This window comes from Mus pahari, chromosome 18 (genome assembly GCF_900095145.1).
Source record: "Mus pahari chromosome 18, PAHARI_EIJ_v1.1, whole genome shotgun sequence".
NCBI lineage: Eukaryota > Metazoa > Chordata > Mammalia > Rodentia > Muridae > Mus > Mus pahari.
This window is the reverse complement of record NC_034607.1, coordinates 40,841,334-40,857,173: the sequence shown is the minus strand read 5'-3', so window position 1 is coordinate 40,857,173 and position 15,840 is coordinate 40,841,334. Positions and strand designations below refer to the sequence as shown.

General features: G+C 39.3%; 1 protein-coding gene across 1 annotated transcript in view; it reads right to left on the bottom strand.

The window, feature by feature from the left end:
• The window catches only part of Birc6 (baculoviral IAP repeat containing 6), a 178,633-nt gene that overhangs the window by 53,046 nt on the left and 109,747 nt on the right, over positions 1 to 15,840 (bottom strand). The window contains exons 44-55 of the mRNA XM_029531207.1: positions 13,904 to 14,031; positions 11,839 to 12,401; positions 10,567 to 10,742; positions 9,961 to 10,057; positions 9,634 to 9,828; positions 8,919 to 9,119; positions 5,805 to 6,084; positions 5,123 to 5,379; positions 4,759 to 4,867; positions 4,185 to 4,406; positions 2,082 to 2,862; positions 360 to 503 (exon numbers count right to left, since the gene is read on the bottom strand). Of these exons, the coding sequence (XP_029387067.1) occupies positions 360 to 503; positions 2,082 to 2,862; positions 4,185 to 4,406; positions 4,759 to 4,867; positions 5,123 to 5,379; positions 5,805 to 6,084; positions 8,919 to 9,119; positions 9,634 to 9,828; positions 9,961 to 10,057; positions 10,567 to 10,742; positions 11,839 to 12,401; positions 13,904 to 14,031 (3,153 nt within the window). The remainder of the gene's footprint in view (positions 1 to 359; positions 504 to 2,081; positions 2,863 to 4,184; positions 4,407 to 4,758; positions 4,868 to 5,122; positions 5,380 to 5,804; positions 6,085 to 8,918; positions 9,120 to 9,633; positions 9,829 to 9,960; positions 10,058 to 10,566; positions 10,743 to 11,838; positions 12,402 to 13,903; positions 14,032 to 15,840) is intronic.

The window sequence follows — 15,840 nt, the reverse complement described above, 5'->3', positions numbered from 1 at the left end:
CTATTCAAAATATCGTAGTTGTTGTTCTAATAAAGGGGATATGGCAAGTTATTCTAAATGACACTTACTATCAATATAAAATGCTACATTACTAAGAGAAGATGGGGCTGGACACATGGCTCTGCAGTGAAGAGCACTTGTTCTTACAGAGGACCTGGGTTTGTTTCTCGCACCTACATGGCAGCTCACAATACACATAACTCCAGTTACAAGGTTTCAAAGCCCCCCTCTCATCTCTTTGGACATCAGGCACACATATGGTACACAGACAGACATTTGAGCAAGACACACATACACATAAGGTGTCTGTAAGTTCTAAGAGTTAAAAGGACAAGAACGTGATCACCAAGATTACTCACTGGGCAAGGTGACTGAAGAAACATTGTCACTTTCTCATCCTCCAGCATTAACTGCAGAAATAGTCTTCGCACAAACCCTGAAATATTCCCAGGTGCTGGAAGGCTACCCCTTTGAGGAGCTGTCTGAAACAGTTCACAGAGAACCTGGGAAGGGAAGAAATTTCAAAAGTTAAGTGGAGATATTCAGGTTTTTATTTTAAAAAATAAACAAGAAATTAAGAATATGGATTAACGAATAAATGTGATTTAATGCATCCAGTTTGCAAATAAGAACTCAAATCTCAAAATATGGGAATACAGAAGCAGATAAACAATTAAAAGTGCAAGAAACAGCCAGGTGTGATGGCACACAACTTTAATCCCAGCACTCAGGGGAAGGAAGGTAGGTCTCTTAAACTCAAGGCAAGCCTAGTCTACATAGCAAGTTCAAGGAGCCTACAGAGTAAGACCCTAACTCACCAAAACAAAACAAAAACAAACAAACAAGAAAACCTACGGAACATTTCAATAGAGGAAAGGAATGCCTACTATTGATCTTTTACATAAAGAGTAGGCCTAGCCAGAAGTGTCTTTAGTAAATATCAATCCAGTTATAATAAAATTTACTTTTTGAAAAGCACTTTGCCAGGTGTAGTGCCCCATGCCTGAATCCTAGCACTAAGAGGCAAGTCTTTGTGAGTTTGAGGTCAGCCAGGTTTACACAAAGAAAACTGAGAGGGTGGGTGTGGGGGATGGAGAATTGGTTTTGCATTAAAACAAAGTCTTAATAAGAAACAAGAGAATGAGATCAAAAGTCAAAGGAATACAGCAACCCAAACTAAAAAGTACAATTCAAACTTTTAAGAATTGTAATTATGCTTCTGGTTCAAGCTTATAACTCAAGCATTTGCTTTTAACTAGTTATATTAAGCAGAAAGACATTTGTCGAATAACTACTACTATGAGGATTAATGCACCTTGTTTTTCCAGTCAACAAACTATATTTATAAAAATTAAAATTGTTCACCTGTATTAATAGAATGACAGGAATAAGCACTCCCCATTAACAGGGAGAAAAAGAACCTTTTTTTCCTGTTCATCATAGTCCCCTATTTCAGAGATGCTGTATCCTAAGGTGTTCTGTGTTACTAGCCTTGATGTATATAGTAAAAATTAGCCCAAAACTCTCAAGGGCCACAAAGCTGCAAAACTTAGCAACAAACCAAAACAAAGCATCTGCAAATACCTTCCTCTAAACAATCCTACCTTGCAAAATTTTGGCCATGCAGACTTACTATAACAGTCTATAATGTTCAGAGCCATTCTCCTGAAACCTACTCTTAATGTCTATGTGATCGGAAGCAAACCAACAGTTACAGCAGTCTGGTAACACTTAATAGTCAGTCCAGTTCCAGCAGCAAAAATACATTCTTTTAGTCTTGTTCTTTAACTAGGGGAGTTTTGGAATAGTGTGAGATTGTAGCTAGAATGCTCATGAATTTTCAGTCACTTATCCTAAAAAGTAATGTGTTTGGAGAGCATATATTTGAAGGAGAGAGAAAAGACACTAATACTTCAATTATGGCCTAGATTCTGATGCTCGTATGGACCTAATCCCAAGCTTTACTGTCACATGGCCCTTGGTGATCATCCTTTGGAGGAGAGGCCCTAGTTTTGAAAATGCAGTACTTTCTCCTATGAACAAGACCCCATATAAGTCTAAGATAGGCTTTGTTGTCTTACCTGTGCCATCAGCTTTTGGTTATTAGGGTGACATGAAATGCACTGCAGAAAGAAGGCAACAGTTGCGTTCTCAATGGCTGTCCGTTGCTGGGTAGTCAATACTGTTGCAGTAGCTGGAGAATGAGAAGCTGATCTAGTGCTGCTCTGTTGTGACCCTAAATTATGTCCTCCAGCGGTAGACCCAGAGTGACACAATAAAAACAGAAGTGCTGTCCACAGTGGGTTGACTTCAGAACCACCAAGCCAATCTTTCATGATATGACTATTGCCAACTTCTGTCAAAAACCTAAGAATGGGAGCAACTAGGTCTGCTGTGATGGGCATCTTATTACAGTGCTGTGGAACATGATGCCGCCTGAGTTTGTCCTGAGAATTATCTACTGACTGAGCGATGTTTTCTGAGTAGGAAATGTGACTAAAACAAAAACTAGCCAGACTCCTCACAAGAAGGGAAGGCAACCCCGAGTCTAGCAACTGTTTAATAGCTTCTGGGGACTGAGACGAGGAAGCAAGAGTTGCCAAGTGGGATTCAGTTAGAGAGAGAGGTGCCTGTGCATTTTTGGAGTCATCTGTCAATGATGAACTAAGATCTTGCTTCTTGCTATCATCTGTCATAGATAGTCTATGATGACACTGCACTGGAGGAGGGATAATTCCCATCCAGCCCATGAGCAAGGAAAAATAATTTGGATGTATATGGCACATGGAGCAAAGTAGACTGTCAACAGCTTTCTTCAAAACCACGTTGCATGGAAGTGACATGGACCAATTAAAAAGTAACCTAGAGAAAGAAAAGATTGCTTGAAATACTCCTACTGGAGATAAAATATTTATATCAAATGACAAAAAAAAAAAAAAAAAAAAACTAAGAGTTTACTTGCCATTTTTTTTAAAATTGGTTATTTTATTTACTTTCATATCAAATGTTATCCCCTTTCCCAGTTTCCCCTCCACAAAGCCCCTATCTCCCTCTCTTCCCCCTGTTTCTATGAGGATGCTCCACCACCTGCCCACCCACTCCTGCCTCAGCACCCGAGCATTCCCCCACCCTAGGGCATCAAGCCTTCACAGGACCAAGGGGATCCCCTCCCAGTGATGCCAGATAAGGCCATCTTCTGCTACATAGGTGGCTGGAGCCATGGTTCCCCCCCACCCCCAACCCAGGTGTACTCTTTGGTTGGTGGTTTAGTCTCTGGGAGCTTTGGGGAGTCTGGGTGGTTGATATTGTTATTCTTCCTATGTGGCTACAAACCCCTTCAGCTCCTTCAGTCTTTGCCCTAACTTCCCCATTGGGACCCCATGCTCAGCCTGCTGTTTGACCACGTACATCCACATCTGTATATTCTCCTCCAACTCCCACTGTTTTTGAATAGGGTGGTCTCAGTGTTGTATCCTCAGTGTTGTGCCCTGGAATTCACTACGTTCACCAACTTCCTCTTGCTCCCAGTGCAATAGAGAGGGGCAAACACCCCTGCCACTCTCACACTGTCAACTGATACTTTCCTTTACAGTAGTATACTGAAGAGAAATGGAGCTGACCATGCAAGTGAGAACCGCATAGTGCACTCTAGAACACCTACACCAACGTTTCTCATCTAAAGAAAAACTAGCAATATCACTAGTCAATCTTAAAACAAGAAGGCTGGGAGTGCAGCTCCAGGAGAAGAACGTGTCAATCCCCAGCACGGAGGTTAAAACAGTGTGAAACGTCACTTCAAAAGGACCACTTCTGCATTTATTATTTTCAAGTTACCCTTACTATCAAAAATAATTATCAATATTTTTTGGAACACATGAATGAAGTTGTTTGAGAATTCTGAGTGCTTGTGGAGAAACTCCAAGAAACAAGAGCCTTATATCCTTAGTTTCTTCAAAACCCGGGATTGTTCTTGCAGTGCTTTCTTCCTGCTGGCTGGTGCTCTGAATAAAGCACACTATTGCATGCGACTTTAGGCCACTTCATTTTTAGGCTCCATTCTCTTAGGTCTCACCAACTCTAAAGCAGTAAACTACAGAAACAGACACAATACTAACCCTAACAAATGGAAACATACAGTCGGCCTAGCATACAAAACAAGGGGGTAGGAATTCACTCATACTCACTCAAAGAGCTCTCGGTCTAGCAGTGCTGGCAAATCATACTCTACCAGCAGTTCATAACTGTGCCAAAGAATCGCTGCTACACAGTGCAAATGAGAGGGGGATGGCATGAGAAGACCATACTCGACAGCTGATGAGCTCGGGCACATATAGTTCATTCTGCCACTTCTCTTCAAAGCAGCCATTTTTGCAGAGTCACTGACCCACTTTAGCAAGGCCTGAATTCTTAAAAAGTTAAGAAAGACCAGTAATGCCACAACTGACATTTGATATAAATAATATCTTTTTTTAACTTATTTTATTAGATATTTTCTTCATTTACATTTCAAATGCTATCCCAAATGTCCCTATAAGTAATATCTTTACATGTGTTCTTACAAATGTAATACTGACTACAAATATGTTTTAGCTCAAAAGCGTACAAAATATGTGTAAACATATATTATTTGCTTATTATGTAAAGCATATGATAGATATATCTGTTTAAACATTTGTAAGATTTTCTGAAGAAAAAGTATTAATTCCAATTCACAAAACCATGTTTGTGACTAAATTAAAAAACAGTACCAAAGTATACCTGTCTTTAGTTCCAGGATCCTGAGTTGTACCAAGCTGGTAAAGAATATCTATTGTAGAATCAGAGGACAGTCCATTCAGCCTTCCAAAAAGTAAAGGGCTATTTAAATCTTAGCCAAGGAAAAGAGAAAAACATTGTTAAGTTAGTCAATTTAAAATGGAAAGTTAGGCTTTTTTAAGTTATTCACTGAATATGAAAGTTATAGTCACTGAATATCTAAATTATGTCACCTGTAAATTATGAAGAAGTTTAAAAATAGCAAAGCTTTAAGAGAAATTCATTTCAGAAAGAATTACAAACATCATGCTGTTCAAGGATGTTTACTGTGTAGTGTAAAAATGACAAGAGTAAAGTCAATAGTCACCTGTAGGATCACTGCCTGATGCTGCACAATTCCTCAGGAGAATGTCAATAAGTTTCAGGCCAATTCTAGTGGACTGCAGCCCAATCTTTACAAGCACAACCTCAATGTTGGGGGAATGCATCCCACAGTATGGTGACATCAGTAAGGCAGCACAAGTCTGCAGCAGATTGGCAGTAGGGGCAGCTGCACTGGCCATCATCCCTTCTAGATCACTTATATGTGTAAGGCAATGATGTAATAAGCGTAACCATCCAATGCTGAAACATACAAAGTACAAGCATGGTAATATAAGTGGCTCAAATTATTGCAGATGTTTTCCATAAACTTATTATATAAATCTCAACTTTACTACTTCATTGTTATACTCAACAAAATTATTGTATTAGATCTAACATATAGGCACTATATAAGCACCTACAGAACAACTTACTAAGATATTTTTGGGGAGAGGTGGGGCGCAAGTGGTGGTGGTGGATCTCCTTATGTAGGCGTGGCTGTCCTGGGAATTTACTATGTAGACTAGGCTTGCCTGGAACTTACAGAAATCCACCTGCCTTTGCCTCCCAAGTGCTGGGATTAAAGATGTGCACCATCACTTCTGGCTAGGATGAATAATTTGAAAACAACCACAGAAAGCATTTTTTAAGAATAAGAAATAAAATATACATATATATATATATACCTTGTTTTAGAAACTTGATCTTCAGATGGAAGAAAGGGATTATTAACTGTGGCTGATGAGGTGGTACCAAAAGCAGTAAGGCCTAATAATTTGATCTGTGAGAGGCCCAGTGTGCTGGCATCCCGAGGACGATGTAGTCTGAGGCAGACAGCAGAGGCTACTTCGGCTTTGACAAGCTGAATTTTTATGTAGGTGAGACCACTTGTGACAACAGGAGTAGACAAAGGGAGCATATTAACACCATCTGCACTTACTTCAACAGACACTGACGATGGGCAGGCTGCAGGAAGAGAAAACTGAACAGTAAAAAAAAAGGGAACTAGATGCTATATTCTAGTACTCTAGTACAAAGGGCACTAATATGGAAACTTTCAGATGCATGCACTATTAGCTCACTGAAAACACTAAATAGAACAAAAAGCACCCGTCACCAGCATTCATCATCATATTGCTTATTTTAAAAAAAAAAGACCTCCCATAATTAAAAGTCATAAATATGGAAATATTCACCTAAGGAAAGAGTAACTATAGAACTTATCAGCTGTGTATGTATTACATTATGTATTATACCTACAAAAGGTAAAATAAACCAATTAGCGGGCAATTCCTTCCTATCCCTCCTCTACCAAAACTGTCATGAACAAATCACAGTTTTAAGATTGGTTGTTTAAAATAACTTGAGAAGAACAGAATAGTAATTACTAATCGGTTCAATACTTTATACTGTAAGATTTGCAACACTTAACATCACAGCTAATTTTAAAACTAGTTTCACCTTTTGTTTACATATTAAATCTTAACCAAACGGTCTCGAATTTTAAAAGTAAAGTAATTTTTGTTACTTAAGGAGTGCCAGTGAGGTAACAACTGGAAACTCCTAACAGGGACTTTCTGCTCCCAGTATAGCACCAAGGCCTATGGAGCAAACATATCTATCAAAGAAAACTCTCAAAAATTGGTTTATTTTTATACTAAGTATAATTTTATTAACTGCTAATTAAATGCCAGACTTACACTAAAGGTTAGAGAAATTTAAAAAAAAATTGTAAACTGTAACTTTAATAACATTTTCAAGAAATTAATAGATGTATTTTATATGAGCAATATACTTTAAGAAATCAAACAACTGAAATTTCTACCACCATTTAATATTAAATCTATTCAATTTTCACTGGAACATATATTGAGTCCCTGCCCTAATACACCAAAAACTTATCTGTTAGTTAAGCATGCATAAATACCAACTTTCTCTACCCACACTGTACTTGAGTCCCTAATTCTCACATGCAAAAATCTATCCATATTCACACAAACTGTTTTCCTTCTAAACAAAAGCTTTCTCATTTCAGACCACAATACCTGAACTGCAGCTCAGAGCTTGATGCAAAGGACCCCATCAGTGAGCCATGTCACTAGATCACGTCTGTTTCTATCTGCACACTAGGTTCCTCTAGCTGCCTACTCAAGATACCCATGCAGATACTCAACTGTAAACCTTCCTGCTTAAGCCTAAGTAGATAGGAAGATAGGCCTTTGCTACCCTGTCACGTAGTACTTGTCTTTTAAAATAGTTTATGGCCTGCTAAAGTAAGGTTTTAGTATATATTATTCTTTTTTTATTATTAGATATTTTTTATTTACATTTCAAATGTTATCCTCTTTCCTAGTTTCCCCTCCAAAAATCCACCATCCCACCCCCCCACTCTCCCTGCTCCCCAACCCACCCACTCCCATTGCTAGCCTTGGCATTCCCCTAGACTGGGGCATAGAACCCTCAAGGAACCTAGGGCCTCTCCTCCCATTGATGACCACCAAGGCCATCCTCTGCTACATATGCAGCTAGAGACAAGAGACCCACCATGTGTTTTCTTTGATTGGTGTTTAGTCCCAAGGAGCTCTGAGGGTCTGCTTAGTTCATATTAATGTTCCTCCTATGGGGCTGTAAACCCCTTCAGCTCCTTGGGTACTTTCTCTAGCTCCTTCATTGGGGAACCCTGTGCTCCATCCAATGGATGACTGTGAGCATCCACTTCTGTATTTGTCAGGCACTGACAGAGCCCCTCAGGAGACAGCTAATCAGGCTCCTGTCAGCAAGCTCTTGTTGGTATCTGCCATAGTATCTGGGTTTGGTGGTTGTTTATGAGATGGATCCCCAAGTGGGGCAGTCTTTGGATGGTCGTTCCTTTAGTCTTTGCTCCAAACTTTGTCATTGTAACTCCTTCCGTGGGTATTTTGTTCCCCCTTCTAAGGATTCTGAGCTTCTGAGCTAATATCCACTTATCAGTGAGTTCCTATCATGTGAGTTCTTTTGTGATTGGGTTACCTCACTTAGGGTGATATCCTCCAGATTCATCCATTTGCCTAAGAATTTCAAAAATTCATTGTTTTTAATAGCTGCATAGTACTCCATTGTGTAAATGTACCACATTTTCTGTATCCATTCCTCTGTTGAGGGGCATTTGGGTATGTTATTCTTTTTGTTTTATTTCATCTGGAAACACAGGCTGGCCTCAAAGTCTTCAAAAATGTCCTCCCTCATGTTCCCATGACATGAAATTAAGGCACATGACATTATGCCTGACTTTCACCTTGTATTATTTGGATGAGATTAGGTAATAGTTTGAATGTAACTAGATTGTAGTCTACCTTTCAAATAAAAATATTCTTCCAAACATACTAAGAATCTATGAAATCTCCCTCCCCGAGTTTTTCATCCAATTGAGTAACATTGGATAACAATGAGAAACAGTGAACACAAATGAATGCAACAATCTCAATATAAATTGTGAGTATGCTGAAACAATCTACGTGACTTTAAAGTGGGAAAATGTTATCAAGCACTGTTACTGAATATGCTACAAAAAAAATATCTGTCTCTACTTAATCTGGAACTTATTTTCCAAATATTTTAAGGAATTTACCTTAAAATGTTCTGATAAAACATATTCAATTAAGAACCAAGTGAATTATAATAGACAGAGGAGAGAGAGCCCACACTGATTAAATACATGTACCCATGATCTAACACCAAAGGTGAGCACGGGAGGGCTTGCTGGAGAGCACTTCCCATCTTCACCTGGCCCTGTCACTCTCAGCACACCTCATAGTACTCACTTGCGAGAGATGCAAGGTGAGGTTGAATGTGTATCTCCTTCAGCAGCACTGCTGATGGAAGGTGGATGGTAAGGTCACACCAGGCTTCCTCTGGCAGAAAGATGTAGGACCAAGCAGCAGAACGAGCCCTTCGATGGGGCGGTGTGGCTTGCAGGAGCACCTCAGCTGGCTGGGCAGTAGGACTACTAGAAGTGATGGTACCTACAAGAAAATATTGGGAACACCATGCAAACATGTGAAAAGGATGTAGGAAAACACTGAGAAATATTCAGATGATACTATATTAAGGTATAAAAATGAGCAGAAAATAAACATCTGCTGGATTCCCTACACTGTCTGTCACCAAGCATGATGATCAAAGTATTCCCAAAACAGCCAAATGACAAATGACCATTAGAGAGCACATGTCTAGGGTAATTTGTAAATTAAGTAGAAAACTCTTGAAAAATGCAGTATGAAGGAATAAACACCTAAATTAAAAATGTAAAACATATCAATCTTTAAGTCCTTTCAAGGTGATTAACATTTGAAGAGAGAACTGACCTAAAAATGTTGTTGTTAGTAGAATGTTTTGGTCATTAAAACAGCCTATAAAAGGAATTCTTATATTTAAAATGGTACTAATCTAATATCAACTTGTGTTCACAATCTGTGTTGCTTCACCTCATCAGAACACTAAGCTGAGTCATAGTAAGAGGCAGGGCCACTGTCTTACCAAGTGGTGCAAAGTTATGGATTCCTTCTGCATTGTCAGGCTCAGAGGCCAGGATCCTTGTTTTCAAAGTGCTGTCAACAGCTTTATTTGGTCCAGAATCAAGAAATTTCATAATAGTTGATACCATACTTCTTGCAGTGTTCACAATAGCCCTTGTACTGGTAACCATATTGTTGCATATAAGCTGAACTCCACCTAAATTCACAAAGAATACTAAATAAAAACAATCTTAGGAACAAGTGAAGATTCAGAGTACAAAAATGACCATGCGAAAATGTTAGCTGAAAGGACCATGCTAAAATGATAGCATAGGAGATTTTTTCTTACCCATATCATGGAAAGCTTTCAATGCATCACTAGTATCCAACACTCTCAAGATAAACCACAACAATGGTTCAGATAACTGGCAAGTAGCAAGAGAGCCCTAAAAAGTAAACACACACAACATAGTTTTATAAGTCCCTGTGAATCTGGACAACTAGATTTCTTAATATGATCAAAATGACACTATATAAATTACCAATGAATTAATTAAAACACTGTATTAGAATGAAAATTTACCCTAACACCCTTTAACTAAAAAGAAATAAAAGATAATTTTGAAGAGTTGTCCCCCTTTAGCAGTTCTGTGTCACATCTCAGACAACAACCTGCTAGTTAACAATCCTATCTCAGGGAAAAGGAGTAGTGGGCCTTTCCAGAATATAAATATTTACTTTTTCTATCTCTGTAGTCATTTTTCAAAAGATCATACCATGAAATTTTATTCTTAAAATTTCTATTAACAGTGAAATCTAAGAGTTACTTTGCTCATGCACTGCTGCTTTCTTTTCCAGTACATTCATGGATACTGTTAATTTGTCTGATGTAATTCTCTACTTGCATTACTATCAAACTGTTAAATTACTGCAGCAGCTGCTGAATTGAACGTACTTGTCTGCCCATGTATCCACAGGCCATGTAGGTCAAGATTGGCTGCAACATCATATGGACTGTAGAGGCTTTCTTACTAAGTGTTGTCAATATGGTAAATAATCCATCTCCAACGGATATGGCATCTAACCCACCATGGAAGTTTTCATGTTTGGTGAGATGTAAGCCACTTGCACCTAGTTTAATAGAAGATTATACATTTTGTAAAGTACATACATAAAAACCAATAAAATTGTAAGTTAAAAAAAGCAATTTTTCAAAAGACATTAAAGGATGGGTACATAAGTCTCTTCACTTTCTCACAAACAGAAACACAGACACACATGCACACACGCATGCACACACACTCCTATAAAGATTAAAGTATCTGTAGAGGTATCCAATAAAGTACTGGGTGTACAGTCTTACATGAGACCTTCCACTGCAGGCTAATATAAAAATGGTCCTACTATGTGACTAAGAGAACACCACTCTAGACGATATCACTGAATCAAGAAGAAAATAAAGGATTTGGATTAAGAGCACTGTCTCTTCTTCCAGGACCCAGTTTTGATTAACAGCACGGACATGGTAAATAGCTCACTGTCTATAACTGCAGATGCAGGAGGATCTGAAACCTTCTTCTAGTCCCCTGGGAGCACAGCATGCCGGTGATGCAAGCATATAGCCAAGTAAATGATATACTCATGAAATAAAATTGGAGGTGGGGGAAGGGAAGAATATCAGTAGGCAAAAAATGTCTCACACATAAACTTTGTTACATTTTGTTAAAGTCCTTTAAAATTTTTATTTTCCAATGGTAGAAAAGTTAAAACAATGACACTTAAAAGTGTAATGATATATGTATCATAAAAGCATGCAGGTATGGGGTACATTTTGCTGTTGTCTAATACACTGACGCCATTACAGGTACTTAAAACGGATGACTTAATCCTGCCTTTTCTTTTCTGTTTCTGAGACAGGGTCTTCCTAGGTAACATTAAACTCAGAGTTTATCATGCTGAGTTTAAACTGACAGAGAACCTTCTTCCTTTTCCTCCTAAGTGCTGGAATTAAAGGCATTGTGCCACAATGCCTAATTAATCTTAATTTCTTAATCAAGTTATTTTGTTAAGATTTTCTCAGAATTTTTGAAACTGGCAGATACAATCTTTTGATAGCGTATTTCCTGTAAAGCCACTCTATGAAAGTATTCACTAATAGCCTAAGTTGTTTAAAAAAAAAAAAGGTATAATAGCAAGAAGAGATTAGATTAATATTCCAAATACATACCAATTATCATTGCCATGGCACTGCTATTACACAGGCCTAGAGCAGACAAAATCTGGCTCATAATTTGCTGGTTGGCTAAGACTAGGTCAGCAACATATGCAGGAGATCCTGGAATGCTGGTATTGCTTCCACTGACATCTTTGCCTCCTGAGACTTTTTCTTCATCCGAAACACTATCTGTTGTATTGGTGGTCACGGACACTCTTGCGCTGTATTCCCTATTGCTTGAAAGAGGCAGCTGTACTAAAATGTTCACAAGTTTTAACAAATCAAACATGAGTTGATCTCTTGTCATTTCACCACAGACAGCTTTTGCATCACCTGGACGAATGAGGTTAGCAAAGAGTCCCCCAAAGCAAGCCCGAGCACCGACAGAGCTGTCTGATCCACTTCTAGACATGACTTTGTCTGAGCAAGTGATGTAATGATGCACCAAGAAGGTGACAGACTCTATCACAGCAGAAATAGTACTAACTGAGACCACTTCAAAGTTCTGCTCGAGGGTAAACTCTAACAGCTTCACTTGGGCATCAAGAGGTCCTTGCCCTGTCTGGAAGGCCCCCCTGTAGAGACAGTGAAAAACAAGGATTAAAAATTAAATCACTTAGGTAACTTTGACTACCATGTTTCTTCAATTAGCAGTTGTCCAACCTTATACAAGTTTTCGGCTTGTCTCTATTTTAATATACCAAACCAAAAAATAGCTTCCCTTCTAAATTGAAAAGAAGAGAAAAATACAGGTATACCAAATTACCTTAAAGTAACAGACTAAAAAAAAAAAAAACAGACTAAAGGATTTTTATATGACAAGCTGATTTCTATAATGGTCACTTATGTATTAAGAGGACACTGGCTAACCAGGTATTTTTTTTTGACTGCTACATAATTGACAAACTGTTTATCGTGCATTCAAAGGTTTTTTAGGGCAAGAGAGATGGCTCAGAGGTTGTGAGCACTGATTGTTTTTCCAGAGGTCTTGAATTCAATTCCCAGGGATCACAACCATCCGTAATGAGATCTGGTGTTCTCTTCTGACATACAGGCATCTATGCAGTCAGAACACCATGCATATAATAATTAAATCTTTAAAAGAGTAAAGTTATTTTTTCTAATCTGGAAATTTCTTAAATTTATTCTTTTAACATGCTGCATACTTTTGTTCTTATTATGATTTCTACAAGAGACTGTACTGTTACATTCATTTTTGAGCTATCTTTCTTTGGCATATCAGTATTACATATTTTTAAGAATCACCCTTCTTTCTCTCTAAGGAATCTAAGTAATTCTTTGGCTCAGAGGTTGAGTGCCTGCCTTCCATGTGTAAGACAGGTCCAAAAGGATGATACATCAGTGTCATGTGACAACCTGTGGTACTACAACATTCAATCGTTTTAAGAATTAACACAGCATGGCAGCAATTTATTCTTTTAGCATGCTGCATACTTTTGTTTTTACTTATGATTTCTATAGGAGATGGAACAGTTACTTTCATTTTTTGAGCTATCTTTCTTTGACATATTAGTATTATACATTTTAAAAATTTGTCCTTATTTCTCTATGTATTTCATTAGAATTTAAGGAACTCTTTTTTGTTGTTGTTTACTGATTTTTTGAGACAGGGTTTCTCTGTTTAGCCCGGGGTGTCCTGGAACTTGCTCTACAGACCAGGTCAGCCTTTAACTCACAGAGATCCCCCTGCCTCTGCCTCTGCAGTGCTGGAACTGGGATTAAAGGTATGCACCACCACTACCTTGCTGAATTTATGTAATTTCAAACAACTTTCAGCTAAAAAGTATAACGAAGTTACAAGATTATTAAAACAGCAGTGGAGCTTTGAAGTACCACATTGTTACAGTAACAGAACCTGGAATACTTGAAGAAGAAAAAAAAACTACAATAAAATGAAATGAAAATGGCCAAAACCACCCAGTGAACCTTTCCTCCACAGCCCCTCAACCCAACTGTCCTCTGGCCTACTAAAGCCCTAATAACGTCGAGGGAGGGTTCACTGTTACATCATTCACTTTTACATCAGGACATGTACAGAGTACATGCTATCACTTACCTTTCTGTGGAAAGTATGTGAATTAACTTGAGCAAAAGTTCACTGAATATCTGGGGACATGTTGAAGACAAATGCACTTGTAGTCGGGTGAGAAATTCTTGCATAGCTTGTGTAGCTGTTGGACCGACCTGAGGAGAAATGCATATCCACTGAAAGCTAGTGAGTGAGACACGGGGCATGCTCAAGTGTCAAGAGGAAAGCTAGGAGCTAGAGTGTCAGAAGGCTTCAGATGAAAAACAAAATCTTAACAGCAACAGGAGAAAGTAAATAAATTCAAATTTTGGTCTTCACATATTAAAAATGAAGATTCTATAATTAATCATATTTCTTTGAGATTATGTAACCAGTAAAAAAAAGACTTGCTTCAATGACCAAATGTCTTTGTAACACTTCCCAAATTACAACAACATTTTGATTTAAATTTTATGAATATCCTTATAAAAAATGTGATCCTGAAAGAAAATAATTTGGGACTAGAGATAGGGCTCAGTGATTAAGAGCACTAGCTGCTCTTCCACAGGACCAATGTTCAATTTCTAAAGTCTTGCATGGTGGTTGCTATCTGTCTAGTTCCAAGGGATCAGAGGAGTCTTTTGACCTCTGTGGGCCCCAGGCATGCCTCTGATGCAAAGACATACATGCAGATAAAACATTTCTGCACATAACATTTTAGTAAAAAACAAATTGGATCCAGGTGAACTCACTCACCAATGGTCCTGTTTTCAAAGCCCAGTAAAGCCAAGAGCCTTAAGAACCTAACAAAAACCAAAATATATCTACACCAAGCTCTAAAACCCTTCTTTCCCAAACTTCTTTCTCATCAATAAGTAAGCGCTAGAGATCAGGTGTGGGGAGAGTTGGGAGAGAGGGCCAGAATAGGGAATGAAATCAGCGGCTGGGCAGACAGGTTGCATCTCTAGGACATACCAGAGACCAGGGATGGGGGAGGCCCCAGGGAGTTTATGGGGTGACACTAGCTGAGACTCCTAGTAGGAGGGGTTATGGAGCCTGAAGTGGCACCCAGGCAGGGCTCCCAATGGAGTGATGAGAATACCAACACAAACACACAACCCAAAATATGTCCTACATATAAGAATTGTGGGAACAAAGATGGAACAGAGACTGAGTGAATGGCCAACCAATGACAGGCCCGACTTGACACACAGCCCATGTCTGAGAGCCGATTCCTGACGCTATTACTGATGATACTCTGTTATGCTCTCAGAGAGGAGCCTAGCATAACCGTCCTCTCAGAGGCTCCATCCAGCAGGGGACTGAGACAGATGCAGAGACCAACAGTCAAACGTTGTCCAGAGCTCAGGAATCTTGTGGGAGGGTTAGGGGAAGGCCGGAGGGAGCCTGAGGGGATACAAACTCCACAGAGAGACCAACAGAGTCAATTAACCTGGACCCTTGGGGACCTTCAGAGACCGAACCACAAACCTTTAGCTGGACCTAGCCCCACCTCCTGTAAATATGTAGCAGATGTGCAGCTTGGTCTTCATACGGGTCCCTCAACAACTGAATCTGGACTTATCCCTGCCTGTAGATCCTGTTCCCCTAACTGATTTGCCTTGAGTAACGTCAGTGGGAGGGGGTGAACTGATGTGCTAGAGTGGGTTGGTAGTGGGGAGAGAGGTATCTCCTCTTTCTTAGAGAGGGGAAAGGGGAGAGGGGGAGGGGTGATGTAAGGGGGAGGGGCCATGTAAGGGGGAGGGCATTAAAAGGAAAAGGGTGACTGCCATCAGGACATAGAGTGAATAAATAAATGGAGAAAAGAGCCGGGTGTGGTGGCCCACACCTTTAATCCCAGCACTGGGCAGAGGCAGAGGCAGAGGGGCAGAGGCAGAGAGGCAGAGAGGCAGAGAGGCAGAGAGGCAGAGAGGCAGAGAGGCAGAGAGGCAGAGAGGCAGAGAGGCAGAGGCAGAGGCAGAGGC